Source organism: Gallinula chloropus, assembly GCF_964237585.1.
Source record: "Gallinula chloropus genome assembly, chromosome: 2".
Classification (NCBI taxonomy): Eukaryota; Metazoa; Chordata; class Aves; order Gruiformes; family Rallidae; genus Gallinula; species Gallinula chloropus.
The window spans coordinates 45,320,047-45,340,213 of record NC_140086.1 but is presented as its reverse complement, the minus strand read 5'-3'; the positions used below and the strand labels follow the sequence as shown (position 1 = coordinate 45,340,213).

General features: G+C 38.0%; 1 protein-coding gene across 1 annotated transcript in view; it reads left to right on the top strand.

The window, feature by feature from the left end:
• Positions 1–19,899, top strand: part of UBE2V2 (ubiquitin conjugating enzyme E2 V2) — a 28,778-nt gene extending 8,879 nt beyond the window's left edge. Inside the window, exons 2-4 of the mRNA XM_084259967.1 lie at positions 8,985–9,130; positions 12,322–12,447; positions 19,032–19,899. Of these exons, the coding sequence (XP_084116093.1) occupies positions 8,985–9,130; positions 12,322–12,447; positions 19,032–19,178 (419 nt within the window). The 3' untranslated portion in view covers positions 19,179–19,899. The remainder of the gene's footprint in view (positions 1–8,984; positions 9,131–12,321; positions 12,448–19,031) is intronic.
• The last annotated feature ends 268 nt before the right edge of the window (positions 19,900–20,167 follow it).

Below are 20,167 nucleotides of genomic sequence, written 5' to 3'. Positions count from 1 at the left end.
CCTAAAGGTGCAAGTATAAAGTTCTATTTTCCTGTTGTATTTGGCAGCTGGACCCAAAGTATGAGATGGAGCATCTTAAGTTCTATTAAATGCAAACTTCAGCACAGTGCAGCTAGAACTGCTGCTGAAAGACCAGGAAACATGCAAATATCAGCCTGTTCAGAATTTATAATTTTCAAGTATTGTTGCTGGTGGATACCTTCATGTTGGGGATATGCATAATGGAATTGAAAAGTAAAGGGAAAAATATTTTTCTGTAAAACTATGTTCTGTCTTCAGTGAAGTTACTGGGCTTTTTAAACACTAGTATTTATCCCATACCCTAAAGATACCAATACCTCTTTGTACCCCCCTTTGTACCCCTTCGTACCTCCAGCCAAAACGTGTGCTGGATTACAAAAAATGGTGGAGGCTTTTGCTGTGTTAACATACTTTCTGATTAGCTGCCTTCTTAATATAAGGTGTGTATAGAGTGTTTGTGGCTGTTGCTAGACTCGCATATCAAAGACATTTTGATGGAAGTTGTTTTCATGCAGCTGCACTTTAGTTCTGAACTATGTTAGGATAGCAACAAATGTAAGATTTCATTTAAGTGAATTAAGAATAAACTATCACCAATACAATTCTGGAAAGGAACATTACTTTAGTTAGCTTTAACAAAAAGGTAGGTTTTAAGATGAAAGTTTGTGCCTTTCAGCTGTCGCTATAAATACATATACCAAAAAATCCCCAAACCTTCAGTCCTGCAGAGAAGTGGAATAGCCCATTCAGTTCTTACCAGCTCTGTTGAGTACAAGTGATTTCTTTAATTTTTGAGAGTTTTGTGGTTTTCAAATGTTTAGGATTAAATTGAAGTTGGCTCTAAATTATGATAAACATAGAACATGTTAAATAAATGGCCATTTGCTGTACAGATGCTCACTGATGTATATTTACTTGAGCTCTGAAAACTTCCCTGCTACTCATCTCTTTTTCTGCTAATTTTGTAAAGTTAGTTGTTTTGTTTTGTTTTTCTTTTGGGATTAATAATTTCATTTTACATAGAAATGGATTTTCACCTGATTTTTGTCAACTTGTTTTTCTTCTTGAGGTTCTATTCCTAGAAACTTTCCAGTTAAACTTAGGTTGGTCTTCATGAGCCTGCAGATCTAAACCACTGTTGCTTACAGCTTAGCCAGTTGAAGAGAGTAATGATAAGGCACAGTCCAAGTGATCTGATACAATGTGTTCTTTAGACACTAGCAAAATGGATTCAGGTGCTGTTGGCTTTGAGGGGTTGCCCATGATTAATTTTGGAAGCACAAAATGCTCTGAGGTCTCTGTTATTTGTTGTCTTTTTATGTCGTCTGTCTGTCCTGAATGGCTTTGTTAAAGCCTGCCTGTATTCTGTTATCATTGAGAGAAATGCATCTATTTGGTTTTAAGTGATTAAATCAATGATGACCGGAATGTTCCTGTGGAAGATACTTCCATTATGTGGATGTTTCATCCATACATCCTAGAATTGCGTAGAACTTTACTCACCATCCTGTGTATAGGCCACATACTGCTGCTGAATACCTTAATTTCACTGCTGCAGATAACACAGCATTTTCCCAATTCCATTTCTCTTAACGCAGACTATTGTACTGCCCAGTTTTCATTGCTTTGGAATGTGATTGCTGATGGAAGGTAGAGAGAAGTAGTGTATTTGAAATGTAGCTTTATGAATGCTACTAACAAACAGCATTAAGACTTTGAATTTTTTTGAAATATGTCAAAACGTCCTTGGAAAGCAGTTCAGAGAAGTGGGTTGTACCTGTAATTCTAAGAAAACAGAAGTTTCAGTTATCAGAAATACCCAGATTTATCAAACCCGTTTAATGAAGGTCCAGTTTCCTTAGTGCAGGAAACTGTGCATTTGGTAATGCTTGTTTGGAGTGATTCAGCGATTGAGTTCCATGGCAGCAAAAGATGATTTCGTAGTTACTGGAAAAAAAGGTATTTCTTTTCACTGAAAATGTCTATTTGCCTTCCACAAGACTGGTGCTGTTTTCTTGGTTGCTGGAAACAGTGGTTTTTACTATGTGTGTAGTAGCATTCCTAATTTAAAACAACAGCAAAGCTCACTCTTGAATTGCTGCATTCCACTGCTAATGTTAGTGACAAAACTCCCATGTCTAACTTTGCTAATAGGCCAGTTGCTAGAAATACTTATGGTTTTGCGAGCTAGGTTACTGTGATCAACCTCAGGTAATTACAGTGTAATTACAATAAACCTGGTCATACTTCTTGATAGTAGGTTCCAATTTTTTTGCTGTCTATGCTTTATAAAAAAAAATTATTTCAGAGAATAACATCTTCCAAAAAAAGCTAATTGCAGCCAGAATAGAATACGTGGCTGTTTCACATGTGGAAGCCCTCTTTCCTCTCTTTTTATGTGTATTGCCCATTTCAGGCCTATTCAAGACTGTAGTTGTTTTATGTTCTTTTTGTATATTGTTGTTGTTAGTGCAGATTTCCAGTTTCTTGTTTTATTTGTCCAGAGCAATAAGACTTCTGAATTGTTTGGGCTGAAAGGAACCTGTTATTTTCGATGTGTTTCTCTTGGAATTTTTTATTTCTTCCCCTCCCTGCCCCAGGAGAAATTGTATTATGGCTTAGAGTTTGCAAGGCTGACATCCCTACCCTCTTCCCTGTCATTAAAAAATATGTATTTTCCTGAAAGCCTGAAGCTGTTAAATGGGGTTTGAGAATTTATCTTATCTTTTTTTACCAAGCTATATAGACTTTTTCCCCCCCACACACATTCCATTAGGTGTAATTCAATGGACAATAGGTAACTCTTAGATTCAGAATTGTTTATACTACAGACTTTTCTTGACCTAGCTATCTCAGTTAGGAAGAGTAGCAACCCTGACAGTATCCCAGCTGTGCTAATGTATAATTTATTGCTGTAACTTGTTCTTGGGTCCCTATTCACATTTTCATTGTTGAAGTGGGGAGTGTGTTGGCAATGTGGGGTGTACTGGTCTACATGTAGTAAAAGGTTCCTGCTATGGGTGTGATTTTAAGGACTGATTGAAGCCAAGAGCTAAGGGGGGTTTTAAGAAAAACTGAATGTTGGTAGGGATATTCGAATAGACAATTATTATAACAAGTCGTTTTGGATATAACAGGAAAATTGTCTCTGAGCCAATCTATGAAAAATCATTACATATGTCAGGGAAGAGTACAGAGTAGCTTTATCCCGCTCTTGCCTGTCACGTGGCAAAGAATCACTTGATGTGCAGGGAGCTTGGACTCTAAATTGTATTTGAAAGTGTATTTGTTCCCAATAAACATGTGATTTAGTGTAGCTGTTTGAGGTGTGTAGTTGTGTGTTCTGTCTTGATAATGACTAAATCTCTGTATTACTGGGTGATCTGGTATTGCCAACTGTAGAACTGTGTCTTGACATACCAGCAAGAGCAGGGCCATCCAGGCAATTTAAGCCTTTTTTTTTTTTTTCTGATTCTGCTTTTATTCTTGTCTCATTCCAACCAAGGTATTAAAATTCACTGTTAATTTCATGGATTTCTAATAGGTACCAGTAATTGTAATTTCATGATAAAGCTTCTAGATTGAGAACTGTTGGTATATGTAAATATGAGTGGGTGGGGTTTGCTTTGGGTTTTTCAGTGAAATATGTTCAATTCTCTGTGAAAACTTTGGTAAATACTGTTTTGGGGGTGTCATGGTTTAACCCCAGCTGACAACTAAGCCACTTGCTCGCTTCTCTCAAGGCGGGATGGAGAACAGATCTGGAAGAGTAGAAGTGAGAAAACTTGTGGGTCAAGATAAAGGCAGTTTAATAAGTAAAGCAACAGCCACACACACAAGCAAAGCAGGGAATTAATTCACCACTTCCCAAGGGCAGGCAGGTGTTCAGCCATCCCCAGGAAAGTAGGGTTTCATCAGGCATAATGGTTAGTTAAGAAGACAAAAGCCATCACTCCCAGTGTCCTCACCTTCCTCTTCTTTTCCTCAGCTTTATATGCTGAGCATGATGCCAAATGGTATGGGATATCCCTTGGGTCTTGACTCTCTGTAAGCAAGGCTCAACAATAACAAAAACATCTCTCTATTATCAATACTGTTTTCAGCACAAACCCACAACACAGCTCCATATGAACTACTGTGAAGAAAACTATTACACAGCCAAAAGCGGTGGGGAAGGGTGTGTGTGTGTGTCAGGTGGTAATTGTCAGTAAAACGCTTAGTGAAGTAAGCTTTGCAGATAAACCAAAAAGAGGTTAGGGGATGTTGCTTTTGTGTTTTAATCTTGATGAACCCAGCTATGTTTTTACATGTAGAGTCTTAGTCTGTCATTGCAAATAGCTGTGCTGGATGGAGAGCTGTACCTAGACATTAATCACAGCCTACTGAGTGGGGGCTTCCCGCTCGCACAGCTCTGCCAGTGATAACATCGCAGGGCTGCTTTAATCCCCTTCACTTCGAAGCAAGAGGTTTTAGCTGAGGGATGCCTGTTACAGGGAGTAAAAACAACCTGTCTGCACTTGTCTGAAGCTGGTTAGTGGTCCCATCAACACATGGAATTGTGGAATTGGGGAGAACGGTATTTGGCAGGTCAATGGTGGTGAAAGGCTAGAGGCATTTCTCTCTTCAGCTGGCATTACTTGTTCCAGAAGGGACACCTGAGGTCTGGTAGTCATCTGAAAAATGGGGGTAGCTTCTGCAATTTCCTATTGCAAACCAAAAGGCTGTTGTTTCTTTCATTGTCCACGTGTAAGTTAAGTACTCTTAATCAGATTTCATCCAGGACTGTTACAGAGTTTTTAGCAAGTATTTGATGAATTGTGTTGTTTGTGTTAGAGACAAAACTGCAAGTTGTGTTTGCACCATTAACATACAGTTTAGATTGTGCCCCCTGGAATGTGTGAAATAGTATGAACAAGGATTCCTTACTCTGTAGTAGAAGCAAGCTTAATTTGCAAAAGATCCAGACCATTGTTACTTGATCTTCTAGATAGAAGTTCTTGCTGCTGATTCACTGGAAGGTGTGATCTTGTATGTGTGCTCTGTTCTTCCAGGTAGCTTGATTTGCATTATGTAAATAAGGGTTATGGCATGACCAAAGCAAGCATGTAGAGTGCAATAGCACGTGTGAGTGTGAGTAGATACTCAGGACAACGCTAGCAGTTAATTCCAGTTCATTCTGCTGGTAGTTTCTAAGACTGTAATTGTAAAGATAAGGTGTTTTGCTTTTTGTGTATGTTAATTTGTAAAGTATTCTATGTTGCTTGTCAGAAACCTATCAGAAATAGCTTTTTAATAGAGCATTCATTAGTTTCTTTAGTTGAAGCTCAAAGTATTGGGGATAAAACATTGTATATGCCAGGGATATGGAAGCAGGTTTTTTTTTGCGTTTGTTGTTGGGGTTTTGTTGGTGTGGGGTTTTTGGGGGGGCAGTGGGGGTGGTTTGGCTTGGTTTTGGTGGGGTTATTTTGTTTGTTTAGTCTTGGTTGAGGTTTTGTTTGGTTTTGGTGGGGTTTGTTTTCTTTAGTTTTTAAGCTAGGAAATGGTGACCAGGTAATCCTTTGTTGCAGAAATCTCTGGTAAACATTCATAATAAAGATGTACACAACTTGTTGCTTTCCCCTCTGATCTCAGTTGAGAAATCGGGATATCTCTGTGGAAATAGGGTAGGAGAGGTTGTTGTCCAAATACTAAGTCTAAGATTGCACAAAAAGAGAGATCTTGTGCATTTCTTGTGGACTCATAAAGGAATACAACGTTTGTGTAAGTGAACTAAAGACCTTAAAAATAGAAGTTGTCATCTGAAATCGTGGTGTTGTCTTTATACAATCATTTCTGGTGACCCCAACTCAAATGTAGGACATGTAACTTTCTGGAAAGGAACATGCTTGAACTTTTGTCTTTGGTCCAGTCTTGTGAATGAACAATGGGAATTTTTTAATGGGTTGGAATCTCAGTAGGGTGGTGTGGGTGGGTTGGTTTGGAATTTGGTTTGGTTTAGTTTTTGGTTTTTTAACCACCAGGTGTTGTGACTCAACCTCAGAGCAGTGTTTTGCTACCTGGTTTGAGCACTAATAGGAATGTTAGTGTGGGGAGCCTGCCACTTGCTGTCAGATGTTTTGCCTCTTTCCAGAGGAGATCCAAGTTATTTTCTGGTCATGTTCTGGAGATTTCCCAAATCCTTCACTGCTTCCCTTGGGCAGTTAAGGGAACTAGTGAGCAAAGAACATGTAGTGGAAAAAATGTGATGAACACAGGGCAGCTGGTCATAACAGGTTGTTATTTTCTATTAACTGTCACCTCCTACAGTTTTGTGTGTTGAGTACAATTTTATGATACCACTGAGCCAGTCCAGTGGCTTTTTGCCACAAAAAGATTCCTTGTCCCCACACCCATGTTTTTTTCAAAGGAAGACGCTGAAAGACAGCAGTCAGCTCTGGCATTTGTTGATCTTTCTTCCTGAGTCAAATCAGTTGATTAACTGGTTGGATTTGATTTTTTGCCTAAAGGAAAAAACAGCATTTTGCTACAATTAGTGTCCCAGTTTGGCTAATAGGGGATGCTGGTTAGTGCAAGAGCAGCATAGTTCTGGGAGAAGGTGACACAGAGCCTCTTCTGGCAGTGAGCAGTTGGGTCATCTCAACTGCACTGAAAAGGTGGTAGCAGGCGATCAGAAATAACCTTTGAGCCTGTTTGCTAGTGTCTCTTATGTGTTCTTCTGAGCGGTAAACTATACATCAGAAGTTTTGCAGTCAGAGCAAGAATTCTGAGAAATGGTGGGTTTAAGCCACTGGTGCATAAGATAATGGTTGGATGCTGAAGTGGATGGTTTGGGGGGCTGAGGGTTTTTTGTGGGTTTTTTTTTTTGTTTGAGGCTCCATGTACCAGTCAAAACCTGTTCAGTCATGTGATGCAAAACAAGATGTTTGTTAGAAGGTATACCTGATGGTTTAATTATTTTTAATTTCTTTAAGATTAGCATTGACCTTTTACTGGCATACTCTGTTCCAGAGTATATATGAGTCTGGAGCAAAAGTAAAAGCTTTTTGCTCTGTAGTGTGACGGGAATATGATTGTCAGTTCTCATCCCAAGTCTGAATTAGAGACATAAATGTATGGATCTAATGTTAGTAACAAGTCAGAATGGGACTAAAGCAATGGACAAACCAATTTCAATGAAGCTTTTTAAAAGGATCCATGCTAAACTATTGAGAAATGATCAGCTCCTTGATGTACTGTTCTAGTATTTTCAGGTAATCAATTGTATGTGAACTTTTATCTGTGAAAATAAGCTTCCAGAGTAGTTTAACTGTTAACCTCATTGTAAAAATGTGTGAGTTTTTGCTGCCATGGCTGCACTTTCATGCTGGTACTTGTCAGATCTCTCTGGGAGCTGGGCTGGTGTGCTAAACTGTCAGGAGACTAACCAAAATGTGTAATTTTCTGCTCAGTTAGCAAGCTGAAGTAGCTCATTATGGGCTTAGATGAGTGGCAGTACCAAAGCAGGAAGGAAGGTGAGACCATACAAGAGTGTTAATTCTCTAGCACTGTCCTGATACTATACTCTTAATACAATTGGAGACAATTGTTCCTGCAATTTTTAGCAGCCTAGTCTCTGTTATTTAAAAAACCAAAATAACATGTTTTAAACATGAATTAAGAGAAACCATGGATATGCAAGGTAAGCTCTTTGAGTAGCTGCTGAAGGATATGTTTATACTGGTCCATATACATATCTATTCACCTAAACAATCATATATTGTTAGGCTGGGGTTTCTTTGCATAGAGACAGCTTGGAATACAAGCTAGATGATAATGTAAAGCCTGAAATCCCAGTGACTAAATAATTGATGGAAAACTCAGTTTTCTTTGACACTCCCTCACCTTTTTCAAACTTGCATAGTAGGTATTCCTTGCTAACAAAGTTGTATGTACCCAGTCTTAGAGTTTTAGTTTTATAAAGTTTAGTTCTATAGAGACCTGGATTATTCTAGCATAAGAAAGGATCTCTACTAAAAGACATGTTTCATGGGAAACACTATAGCTGGAGTAGCTGTATGAAGAAAAAAATACAGCTATGAGCTGCTATAAGAAAATCGAAGTTTTTATTGTGTTGTATTATTGCTACTACATCATTTTCCATATTTTATTTGAAAATAAAAGCACATCATAATTACATGTATAACTGTTAATTAGCTTTGTTCCCTGCATCAGTGTTGAAATAAGATTTTAGCTTCTGTGATATAAAGCAATTAAATGTCCACTTGTAAGTACCTATCAATATCTGTCTGTTTTCCTGTGTAATAATTATATTCCGGTAATTATAGTTCAGTATGTGAATGTTACTTGGCTCTCTTTACAGGCAGTACATCTTCATACTCTGTTGTGAATATGTCATTATCTCTCTCTAACAACCTAATCAGTGTTTCTTGTGCTGTTTTTTTTTCTTTTTGTTAAGTGGGAATAATAACCAGTAGATTAAAAAATACTTGATTTTTAATTTGTTTTCATCTATAAAAGTGTTAGTTTTTTAAAAAAAATTAAGTGAAACTTTTTCAGTCATTCTATTCCAGTTTGAATTTAAGATCATGTTAAATATTGCATTCTTTAATTGTTTTTACCATAATAATTTTATGTTGATTCTAGTTGAGTTGAGCTTGACAGACAGTACTGGCTCTCCACAATGCTGTTCTTGGGAAAGAGAATCTGAATTAAGCCATCTCTAACCAAAGAGAGCTCTCTTATTTTCTCTTTTATAGTTTGCATTGCTCACTGGGTAGTAACTAGCTTCCAGTGAAGTGGTTAGTTGACTCAAAACATTTTGAGTGCTAAATCATGCAGGAAATGTTTGTTTGGCTTTCAAAGTATATTCAACAGTTGCTAGTGCATAATATATAAAAGCAATTAAATTGTTTACGTTCTCCTTAATGTGAGTGGTATTAATTATATTCTTCCTTTTTCTTTAGTTAAAGTACCTCGTAATTTTCGCTTGTTGGAAGAACTTGAAGAGGGACAGAAAGGAGTAGGTGATGGTACAGTAAGCTGGGGCCTTGAAGATGATGAAGATATGACACTCACCAGATGGACAGGAATGATTATTGGGCCACCAAGGGTAAGTGTGATGAATTTAAAACGTTTTTTTAAGTTTGTAGGGAACACAAAATCTGCAGTAAAACAAACAAACAAGCAAGTTACTTTGCTACAGAGTAAAGGAATAAGTTAAAATTGTTAATGCTGTATATCCATGTTACAATCTATCACTTCCTGGCACATTAGTCAGTGTTCCCAGTCTAGCTTCCCCTAGTACATGTTTCTGCAGCTGTCTGTGTAAGCCAGTTACGATTCGAGAACGTGCTACTGAGTTAGGAATATGTTCAGTTTGTATTTCCACCATTACTGTACATAAGTGTGCAGTGAAGGCACGGTAGATAAGGTAACTCTTTCCACAGTTTATCATGTGTGCCTAGTGTTTGCAATTTTTTATCCAATTGGCAATATATTTTCAACTTCCAAAAGTTTTTTCAAATAGCCTTTCAGTATAGCAGTTCGTGCATTTCGGTTGAATCATACCTAAAGAACGAGCAGTTTTTAATTACTTCTAATAAGATTAAATATATATGCACAGTTCAAATCCTTCTGACCTTTTAAGTTCTATGGAATGTAATCTAGGCTGATAAAACCTGCAAGACAAGTAATCATCTCTCACATCTATCAGCCTCACGAGAGGCGAAGGGACACAGCTTTACTTGACTTCTGCGCTCTCTTATGAGTTACAATATGATACAGAGGTCACTGAGAGCTTTAAATGAATATACTTCCACTGGCTCTACCTTAGCATTTGGCTTTCGCTGCTAACATGAGGTTACTGTCTTGGGTTTCCTTCAGTGCTGCAGGGCTTATTGGACAAACAAGACAAGGACTGAGATCAGAAATTGGCCTCAGTGAAGATAACTTCTTCCAGAGTAACAGTGTAACCTAAGCTCCTTTTGGAAGTCAGAGTTATTTGCAACTTGCAGTAGACTGTTTTGAACATCTGCATAATTTTGCTGAGCTCCTAAGATTTGGATGCATTTGAGAGAGTGCCAATTTAAAAATGATAAAGTAAATTTTGAAATATAAACATGATGGTATGCTTTGGATACTAGCTTCTGCAGAATCATGGTGTTTGAATACATCTTGAAGAAAGTTTGTAGTCTTAGGGGTTTTGAAGAGAACGTGCAAATGTGAGAACACTAAAGTAGTGTTTCCCTGACTCTCCTAAACAGCCTTCAGAACTGCCTGTGACTGGTTTCCCGCTCAACCTGAGGTAGACTCCTAACACCTCTTTGTGGGGAGTGATTATTACGTAGAAGCCCATATGTTAAAAAAAAAACCCAAACAAAACAAATGCAGCCTGAGATGCATTTTGAATTCTGGTCAGTTTATAACGCTGTCATTTTGTTTTCTTTATGAAAGAATTCACAGGAGCAGTATTGATTTGGGGCCATTTCAGGGACATGCGGTTTTGCTGATACTTGTGGTACATGGTGATTATAGAGAACAAAAGCCACAAGCTCCCAAAACAGTGGTGGCATCTTGATGGGAAGAATTGCATGTCCAATTTCAGGGTTGTAGAGCATGGGTGTTTTTGGAATTGGTTGAGTTACATGGACAGAACACAGAGGAAGTTGCTAATACCGCTGACAGCAAGAATTTCTTTGCACAGGTGGCTTCTCTAGAGCTCTGGAAAAATCACTTGTCACATTTTCTTTTCTTGCTCCATTCAAAGGGTGAAAAAACATGGAGGGGGGGAGGGGAAGGCTTGTTTTGGATTAAAGGAAACATTTTACTGACCTTGAAAAAAACATGAGTTTTAGTGCTTTTCGTGGAACTGGCCATGGTTGCTGGGCTTGCAGTAAAGCAGCGACTTGACAAACCAAGAAAAATTGAGAAGCCACCTGGATAGGAATAAGGGCATGAGAACTGTTCTCAGTTCTGAGCAGTGCATATACATTTTTGGCCTATTTCCACAGTAACTGACAGCACCCCTCTCTGGGGAAGCAAATTTATTTATTTTTATCTGAGTGAATAATGAAAATTTGTGTTGCTGTATTTTCTTGCTGTGGTAGCAGCTGTGTTACCTGTAGTATGTCAAGATTACTTTTATTGGCCCTTAACTTTTAATGGGAAAGATTAATACAAAACCTTTTTCTTAACAAAGGATGTCCTGCTTCATCTTGTTTCTTTCTGACCCACTTGCTGCTCAGTCTCTGTGGCTTCTTGAAATTATAGGGTGCAGTTACGGTGCTTCAGTAGCCTGCTTTCTACTCTGTCTTTCAATTGACCACAGAGTGGACTGTCACTTGATAACTTGACTGTGTGGTTAACACTTCTGTGTGGAGAGAGTGACAGCTGGCTGGTGCAGAACAGCTTAAAGGTGGTACTTTTGGAAAGTTCTGAGGAATGTTACTGCTTCGGGTTCATGTTAGCTGCATCTGTTGCGCCAGTGAAAAGACAGGTGTAGAAACTGGGTTTATCTCCCTTTTGGAGCACAGGGGCATGTGGGTCAGTGACCAGCGAAGCCACTGATACTTTCCATTGTGCATGGCTTGCTTGACAAGAGTGTAAAAACAAAGCAAACCCAAACAAAACCCCAACTGTATTCATTTCTAACTGGACTCTCTCATGATATATTTGCACTTAGAAAAGATCTGCCCCATTGTCACTTTGGAGCGATGTCTTCTGCAAACTAGCTGTCACTTAACTGTCTTTTATAAACCCTTTAGTAAATGAAGCAGTCATCAGATATGGAAGTCATGGATATCTTCTGAAGTGTTAATTAATTCTCCATTTTTTTTTGGCAAATACTATTTCTATCTTGTTTTTGGCTGTGTCTTAACTGTTGGGTTATTGGGATCTTTGTCATTCTTCATTTCCGATTTTTTTGCAGCGTTAGATTTATTTTTTCTACAGGGGAAAGTGGTAATTTTCCTAAAGATTGTTAATTTTCTGTCAGCTCCCTCCGGTGCCAAAGTTGTTTTGGGAATGCAGGTGGGTAGGAAGGATAAGAATAAATGTGAATTGTATTCTGTTAAAAACTTTGTATGGTACAGTAAATAAATAGTGTAACTTAGACATATTGATCAAGTAATTAGTATAACCAAAGCAGTGTTATATATCAGTAATCCAAGACCATCAACTGGTACATATTGATATACTTAAAATTAGTTCATATTTCTTATTATTCCTCTTGCCTTTGTTCTTTTTAAAAAATTAACATTCAGCTTTCAGTAAAATGCATTAGTCTGTCTTTTTGCTTTCTAGACAAACTATGAAAACAGAATATACAGTCTGAAAGTAGAGTGTGGACCTAAATATCCAGAAGCACCTCCTACAGTTAGATTTGTAACTAAAATTAATATGAATGGAATAAATAATTCCAATGGAATGGTAAGTTGAAATGGTAAGATCAACCATGTTGTTAATCTGTACTATAAATTATTTCTGTGAAAAACACAGGTGAGGGTATGTTGGGTAGAGTTTCATATTTAAATTTTACAATATAAGTACTTGGTTTAAATCAAATTTTGGTTGCTTACTACTTAAAATCTTCAGGTATTTACAACATGTTAGTGGCTCTTAGTGGCTTATTTATGAGGCACGCATTATTTGTTGTATTGAAACAGTGGTTTCTTTTAAATAAAGCTGAAGATTTTAGCTCTAACAAGAAAAAAGTGTAGGTATTTCCCTTGTAATACTTTATAAAAGATTCATATTGTAGCAGGAATACTACAAACTTTATCTGATGTTTCCATTAATTAAAAATTGAGGTTATTCCAAATGAGTCTCACTCTGGATATAGTTAACTCACCTGTAATGAACAGATGTTTTCTTTATAGTGGATTTATTCAAATTCCCAGCTTCAGTCTTAATGTCTTTTGATGTAGATGGTAATCACTTTCATTTTAAAGATCAATTTGTAGTAAGCTAATTTTGCTGATCCTGAACTTAGGGTGGGATCGCTTACATAACGCAAGCAGTGGCAGCAGCTCAAGCAAGTTTCCTACTCCATTATTCACTAGGTACTTTAACCCTGTGAACAACTCTTGAGTAACTTCATTGCTTGGTGAAAAAGTTGTCTTGTATTTACCATGGTATATGTGTGTGTCTCAGCTGCAAATGTATATCACACTGCTCTGTGTGCACATGTGTGTCCGGTGAATGTAAAGTAGCTTGGTTGTGGTGGCACTTAGAGGTGAGTCAGAGAGCATTTTTGTGTTGTAAATAATTTGCAAGGTTTAAAAGAAAGATGGACTTTCATTTGTGCAATTAACAGTACTGAAATGTGAAGCTGCAATATCCCAATGACTGTAGCAGAAGGAGAGATTCTTTGGGGTTTGGTAGAGCTGTTGTGGGAGGTCGGGTAGTGTTGGTTGTCAAAAGCCAGTGTACTAACACTTCAGAAATCATCTAAAAGTAATTTGAAAGTACTTGAGTAGCCAATGACTTTATGCTACCTGAGGATCTTACTAAAATTGCTATCTACGAAGCAGCTGTTGCCCTTCATTGTGACCATGGCTTGTTGCCTAGTTTTGTATGTTTATTACAGTAGAGGTGTGAGTAGCAAAAGCTGCCATTCTGGAATGTGGCAGAGTTTTTGGTATGTTTGTAATATTCTTTTTATCTCTCTCCCTGGAATGTGTATTATTCTGAATCAGTAAAGAATGCTCTTGTTGCTTCATCTGTGCATGCCTGAGACTATAGGTGTTGGTTTCTGGAAGCAGAATATCAGACCTGTGGAGCCTAAAGGCTCCTGTTTACCAAGGTGGTTGGCTTGCCTCAGCTTGCCTCGTAGCGGGAGGGTGAATGCTGTGACAGGAAATCCTCCTGGTCTTAAAAGCACTGTTGAAATCTAATAATTGCTACAGGAAAAAAAATTGATTTTAACAAGTTTATAAGCTTATACAAAACCTTCACTCATTTTTTTCTTCAACCTATAAGCTAGTATATCTTAAGAAGGATTTGATGCAAATGCATACCTTTTAGAAATTATTTAAATAGGACTTGATCACATTTTTAATGAAAATGGTTTTCACAACTAAGGAATTTTAAACACATTTATTATGTATTTTTTAATATGCCCGTTGTCCTGGTATCTTGTGTTTTAGCTTACTTTGCTGACATGCTCACTAGAATCTGTCAGATAAACTTGGGGGGAGGGGGGTGGGAGGGCATGTTTAGTATCCTGAAACAGTTCACGCTGCTGCTTCCTGGTTTAGTTCCTTCTTGTTCCTTTCAAGCTGCTCTCATACTTCCTGATCAGCTTCCATTTAATAGATCATAAGCGGTTTGTTGTATTCTTTGAGTGAATGATAGTTTCATCTTCAGACAAGCTCTGTTGTCCATGCTTCTGCAGGCACCCTGGTTTCCTGATGTGGCTAGCTGTTGATCATATTGCTCATAGACGTAGAGAAAAAAGTTGGTGACTTGCAGAAAAGAGACCTGAGATAAATATTAAGCAAAATTATAGGTCATAGCAATATTATCGTACTACTCAAAATATTTGTAATGTTGTTAAGTTACACGTTACAGGAGATAGGTGCCAGTTAACACCTGAGGGAAAAATAGAGCCCCCAGTGTGAGTTCAGAGGGTGGTAACTTTTGCTGCGTTGGGGTGGAGATGGATATGTGCTAGGGTTACTGGGGGTCTAAGGAAGCTAGTCTCATACTGCTTTGTTGGCTGCAGTTCTCAGATTTATTGACTTAGAAGGCTCTTTATGCTTTGCATGAAAAGTGTGCATGTATAATGAATTTATCAATACTGACAGTTAAAAGTTTACTGACTTTTTCTTTGGTTATACTGAGAGAGGAGTTTTGTTTGTAAGGAGCTTTCCCATCAGCAGCACTTCTTCAGGGGTCCCAGGGGTTGCTGGCTGATAAATTTAGTGCAGGGAAGGAGAGGGCTACTTCAGGAGTATTTTATATCAGAAGACTAAAGTTAAGTGCTCTGAGTCACTCTGTTGAATTGCCTTCCTTTTCTAATCCGCAAGTTAATTTTTTGTGATTTTCTGCTTTTCAGTTTGCCTATGGAATTACAGTGTTTGTATACAGAATTAGGGTACTAAGTTCAGAAAACCTAGTCCAAGTATTTATGTATGGCTGGACAAAATGCCTTCATGTGCTAATGGCACCACTGTTGTAAAACTATATTTAAATTAGTGTTCTTGATGCTGCATGGTCTTTTCTCTTGGAGACTTGTGTATACTGTATTGATAAAACACAGGTTGTGTTCCGACGTGCTATTTATTTTCCCATGGTCTTCTGAGGGTGCCTTGGTTTTTGCATCTGTGAGAGAGCTCTTCAGCAGCCTGCACTGCAGGATTTGCATTCACTTCTGTTCATTTAGATACCATTTACAGCTGGAAATATTTGTTTCCTTTAAACTCACTTGGGAATCTGTCAGCTATAAATCTCCACGTGGTTGTTCAGTTACTGCTTTGAGTATGTTTATTGTAGACTAAGCAGTTAGCTACTTCTTAACTTAAAGTTAAGATCCTGGGAACACTATAAACACTGAATACTTTACAACATTGTGTAAAATTCTTTGGTTTAATTCCAGTTGTGTAGAAAAAATGATATATTATACATATTGGTTCTCTTGCTTTTGTTCAAAGACTTAAAGTAGTGTACCCTCAGAATAAAATAGTCTTTAGGTTGCAGTTTTCACTTTTATTAGTTTTTATGTGCCTTGACATTTTTCTCTGTCCCAGGATGTGTACTTGAATATTACCTAATGCTTTTGTGTGATTTGAACATAGTTTGTGTCATTATTCAAAAGATCTTACTGTTGTTCTTAATAAAGTGAATTTATTGTGCACTAACTCAGAAATAAAATCTGCAACACCAAGAACAGAACCTGAGCCAAAGTCTTTACTTCTGCAGAATGTCATGAAAAAGGTTGGTGACTTGTAGAAAAGACACTTGGGATAAACAGTGACGAAAATGTCATGTTGCAGCAGTCTTTGCTCAGAAAACATTCATAACCTCATTAAAGCAGAGTTTGCAGCCTATGAATTTGTTGTTACAAATTCCCAGCCAAGAAAGAAAAGCTGGAGGAGCATAACTTTGAAGCAATCAAGTCTCATATTCCAGTACAGCCACTGTGAGTAGAATCACCCTGTTTGAACAGCTCTGGTGACCGATTGTGCTGTAACTGAGGCAGATTCCCCAGCCCTGAGAGAGCGCCTGCAAAGGCAGAGCTGGGGAGAAGCAAGATGGTATGAAAGCAGAATCATCAGGCTGAAGATAGTTGTTCAGCTGGGGAGTCCTGGAGCAGCCTTGCTAACCCAGACTTTATCTGAACAGATAATTACAACAGTTTTCTTTCTCAAACCTACCAAAATCTAAACCTACCTTTTTTTTTCCTCTTATCCATGTTGATTTAGCAGTGGTCTTCTAAAACACTTTAACGGCTTCTACCCCCACGTGCGTGTCTTTCCTTGTTGGCAATCTTCTGTTGCAGCCAGTACCTGGTCCTTAATAACTTATTGTGGCTTCTTGCCCCCCTATTTTTCTTGGGGAGATTATTGATTTTTTGGAGCAGATCAGTGATATATAATGTGATCTTTTCTCAGCTACTTTAGTAGAAAGGATCGTGATTCAGACCAATGTGGACATTTTTTAAACTACTTGTCTGGCAAAGGACTTTAACACCAAAGCATTCAGGCAGGACTCACATTTTGTTTCATTTTGCTAAGTTGAAGAGGATATTAGGTTAGCTGCAGAGAAGTGTTAACAAATGTTAACAAGTGTGCTTCTGTGTGAGAGGGGGGAAACAAGCTCTTAAACATTGGCAGCTCTATGTTGAGTGTCACATCTGAGCTCTCGTTTCTTCTGTTACCATGATACTTAACCACCATGAAGTTTGACCCCATGAGGAAAAGTGGTGGTCTGGTGCATTTCTCGCAACATGGAGAACAGAGTAGTGTGACATTTACTATTCTAATTTTTGAAATTAATTACTGTTGTTCCTGGTTTGCTGGGTCCAGCTCATTTGGTAGAAACTTTGGAGTGCCCTCCTGTTAATTCTGTCTAGAAAGTTTGTAGAGGAAGAGATCTGTAAGAGCTCGGTATCTTGAAAGAAATTTTCAGGTTTTCTGATGCCTTACTTAAGCTGCTACTTGATAACACAGATGATCTCTTAGCAGAATTTGCCTTCTATTCATTGTCTTTTACTCACTAGTGGTTTTATCTAATTGTCTGCTTTTTAATAAAATAGAACCTGTTGCAGAGATTATTCTGCTTTGATATTGCTTCTTATCTACCGCATTAAACCAAATACTCCTTAAAAAAAAGGTAGTCCCAAAGTTACAATAATGGTCTGACCAGTGTTACTTTCAAAACCTTTCTGTATTAGCTCAAACACTTATGCATATTTTAACTTGGCATGATGTTGCTGCAGAATGAAGCTTTCCTTTTGATGCTGCTTTTCTTCCTAGTTTATTAATGTTTGCAGTAGTTATGAAGCAACCTGACTGCTTTTTATACTCTGGTTTGATAGGCTGTCTTTGGCAGCTCTGCTGACTTTAAGGGGTTTCTGACTCTCAGCAGAACATTTATTTGTGTGAAGAGCAATGCTTATAATGCTGAGCTGTGAATTGGATCAAGGATCCTGCTCAGGCACTTCTTTCCAAGGTGGTGTTTGGGTGGGTTCTGTCAATGAAGGTCAGCAAGGAGCTCCACATTCATGTCATGGCTCATCTGAGCTTCTAGGCAGCAGTGCTGTGAAAGGAACAAGTGCCCAGTGAGAGGGTGCAGAGGTTTCTTGGGTTAGTATTTCTGCCCCAGCTAGCACAATGTTAAACCTTGACCTCAGTTTCCTCCTACAAAAAGCTTTAGTCGCATCCGGTGTTCTGAAAATAGACACCCTCACTTTGAACAATCTAGAAATAAAATGTCTATTTAACGTTCTTATTTCTGATTCCAGTGTTGTTGTGTTTTCTTTCAGTTTGCCCTAATTAAGATGGAACTTCTAAATATTTTATCCTGCCTAAATCATAAATCAGTGGTTTCCAGCGCTTTTATAGCCTCTGCCAGTGGAATTCATTATCATGCAATAACCCTATTCCTGCCCCTGGGCCTGCTTTGCAGTGGCAGGGCTGTAGACCCCTCTGTCATCTTAACGGCCCCCTTGCAGGGTCTGGGTAGCCAGCACTTACCTCCTGCCAAAACAATTCCCAAACTGACTTTCAGTTGCTGACTTTCCTATGGAAACCTATGGAAACCTCCCTGGTGTAATGTAATTGTGTAAATTGTCCCACAGGTTTTATAACTGCATAGTAGAAGTCCCATTTCTTTTCCTTTCAGTTCATATTCACATTGGTAAGTGATGTACAGTGATCTTCATGGCTCCATAAGGTGACATACTGTAGGAAGGATGCAAAGAACTAGGAAATGTCTAAATGTTTCATTTACAAGATGAGATCAGTTATTTCAATATTTCAAGCCATTCCTTAGTACATGTGGTGAGTCTTGACTCTAACAGTACTTCTAGCAAGGGAAAACTGAAGGATATTGTCCTCTAGAAAGGTATTCTGTGGACTCCAGTGTGGCAGGTTCTTCTAAAGAACTGAGGAAAACCCAAGTGTATGTATTAGCATACTGAAGGTGATTATTTTTTGTTCTTTCTGGAAAACAATTTGAAACAAATTATTATGTTTTATAAAATACGGCTCCAGTTTTGCAGTGAACGATTTGCTGATCTTCCCCCCTCCCCCTCCTTTCCTACTCACTAATACTAGTATCAGGACAGATGGAAGGGTCCACCTGTGTAGATTTTATTGCAGAATCTGTACCTGTGTGTAAGTATATGGTCTTTCTACTTTAAAGTATTTTATGAATATGGGGACCCTATGCCACAGAGAAAGTGCCAGGGAATGCTCAGAGCCTTTCTGAGACCAGTTAGGTCATTAGCAGTTATTTATGTAGAGACTTTGTATTTCATCATCACTTACAACTCCCTCTTCTTTTTGCAGGTGGATGCACGGAGCATACCAGTGTTAGCAAAATGGCAAAATTCTTATAGCATTAAAGTTGTACTTCAAGAGCTAAGACGTCTAATGATGTCCAAAGAAAATATGAAGCTTCCACAACCTCCAGAGGGACAAACTTACAACAATTAATTTTAGCTGATTCTCAAACTTCTGTCTTAAAACAACAACCTTCTACTCATGTTAATGTCTTGATTAAATCTCACAATGCAAACACCCACACATTAAAAGAATTTCAGCTGGTATACATGACCTGGACATTTGTAAGAATATATATAATATATGTATGCCCAATATGTTTTCAGGCACTATGGGAGAAAAAGGCAGCACAATTTTTTTTTTCTCTTTATCGAGGCACTGTCATTTAAGCATAAGCCTGAAATAGCCTAAAATTGGAATTCAGGTTTTACAAGATGAAAGCATGACAGAAAGTGTCAGATTGCTGTGGAATAATATATGTTTCTGAAAATAATCTCTCAAGAAGGCAAAATATAAATGGCATGCTTTATCCATCTTGCTTAGTAAAAGAGCTGCAGTTAAATTTGTTTTAAAGTAGCAGGTACAGTGAATACCGTTGCTCATCTTGTTTAATTTTGCAAGGGTGTGGGTGCCGACTACTAGTAGTGTCACAAAGTATGTTCAGGATTGTTTTGATACCTGTATTTATAAAATGGGGGGATTAATTTCTGTTAAGCAGCTCCTGTGTGTTACATGTATCGGACATGGCAAATATTTGTTTACAGTCTTTGTTCTAATAAACCATGCATTTAAGTTTTAGTGAAACAAAGGAAATGTATGGATATGTGATTGAGATTAAAGTTAGTCTTAAAATGTAAATAAAATGTGGAAAGTGTCTGAGGCTGTGCCATTTCTATGATAGCGATGTAATATATGTACAGTGACTTGCAGAAGTAGTGGAAAGCCAAACATAATATTGCTGCTGGTTTTACATGCACCTTTTATTCCTGCCACTTCTGTATGCCTAGTTTACTTGAGAGGTCAAGGGATTCGGTTAGTTGCAGCGGAGGAAGTTGTGTCACCTGTAGTACCACTTCTTTAGACAAGCTTGTGCTATGTGTATGTGTGTGTGTATATATATTTAAAAAACCCTAAACAAACCC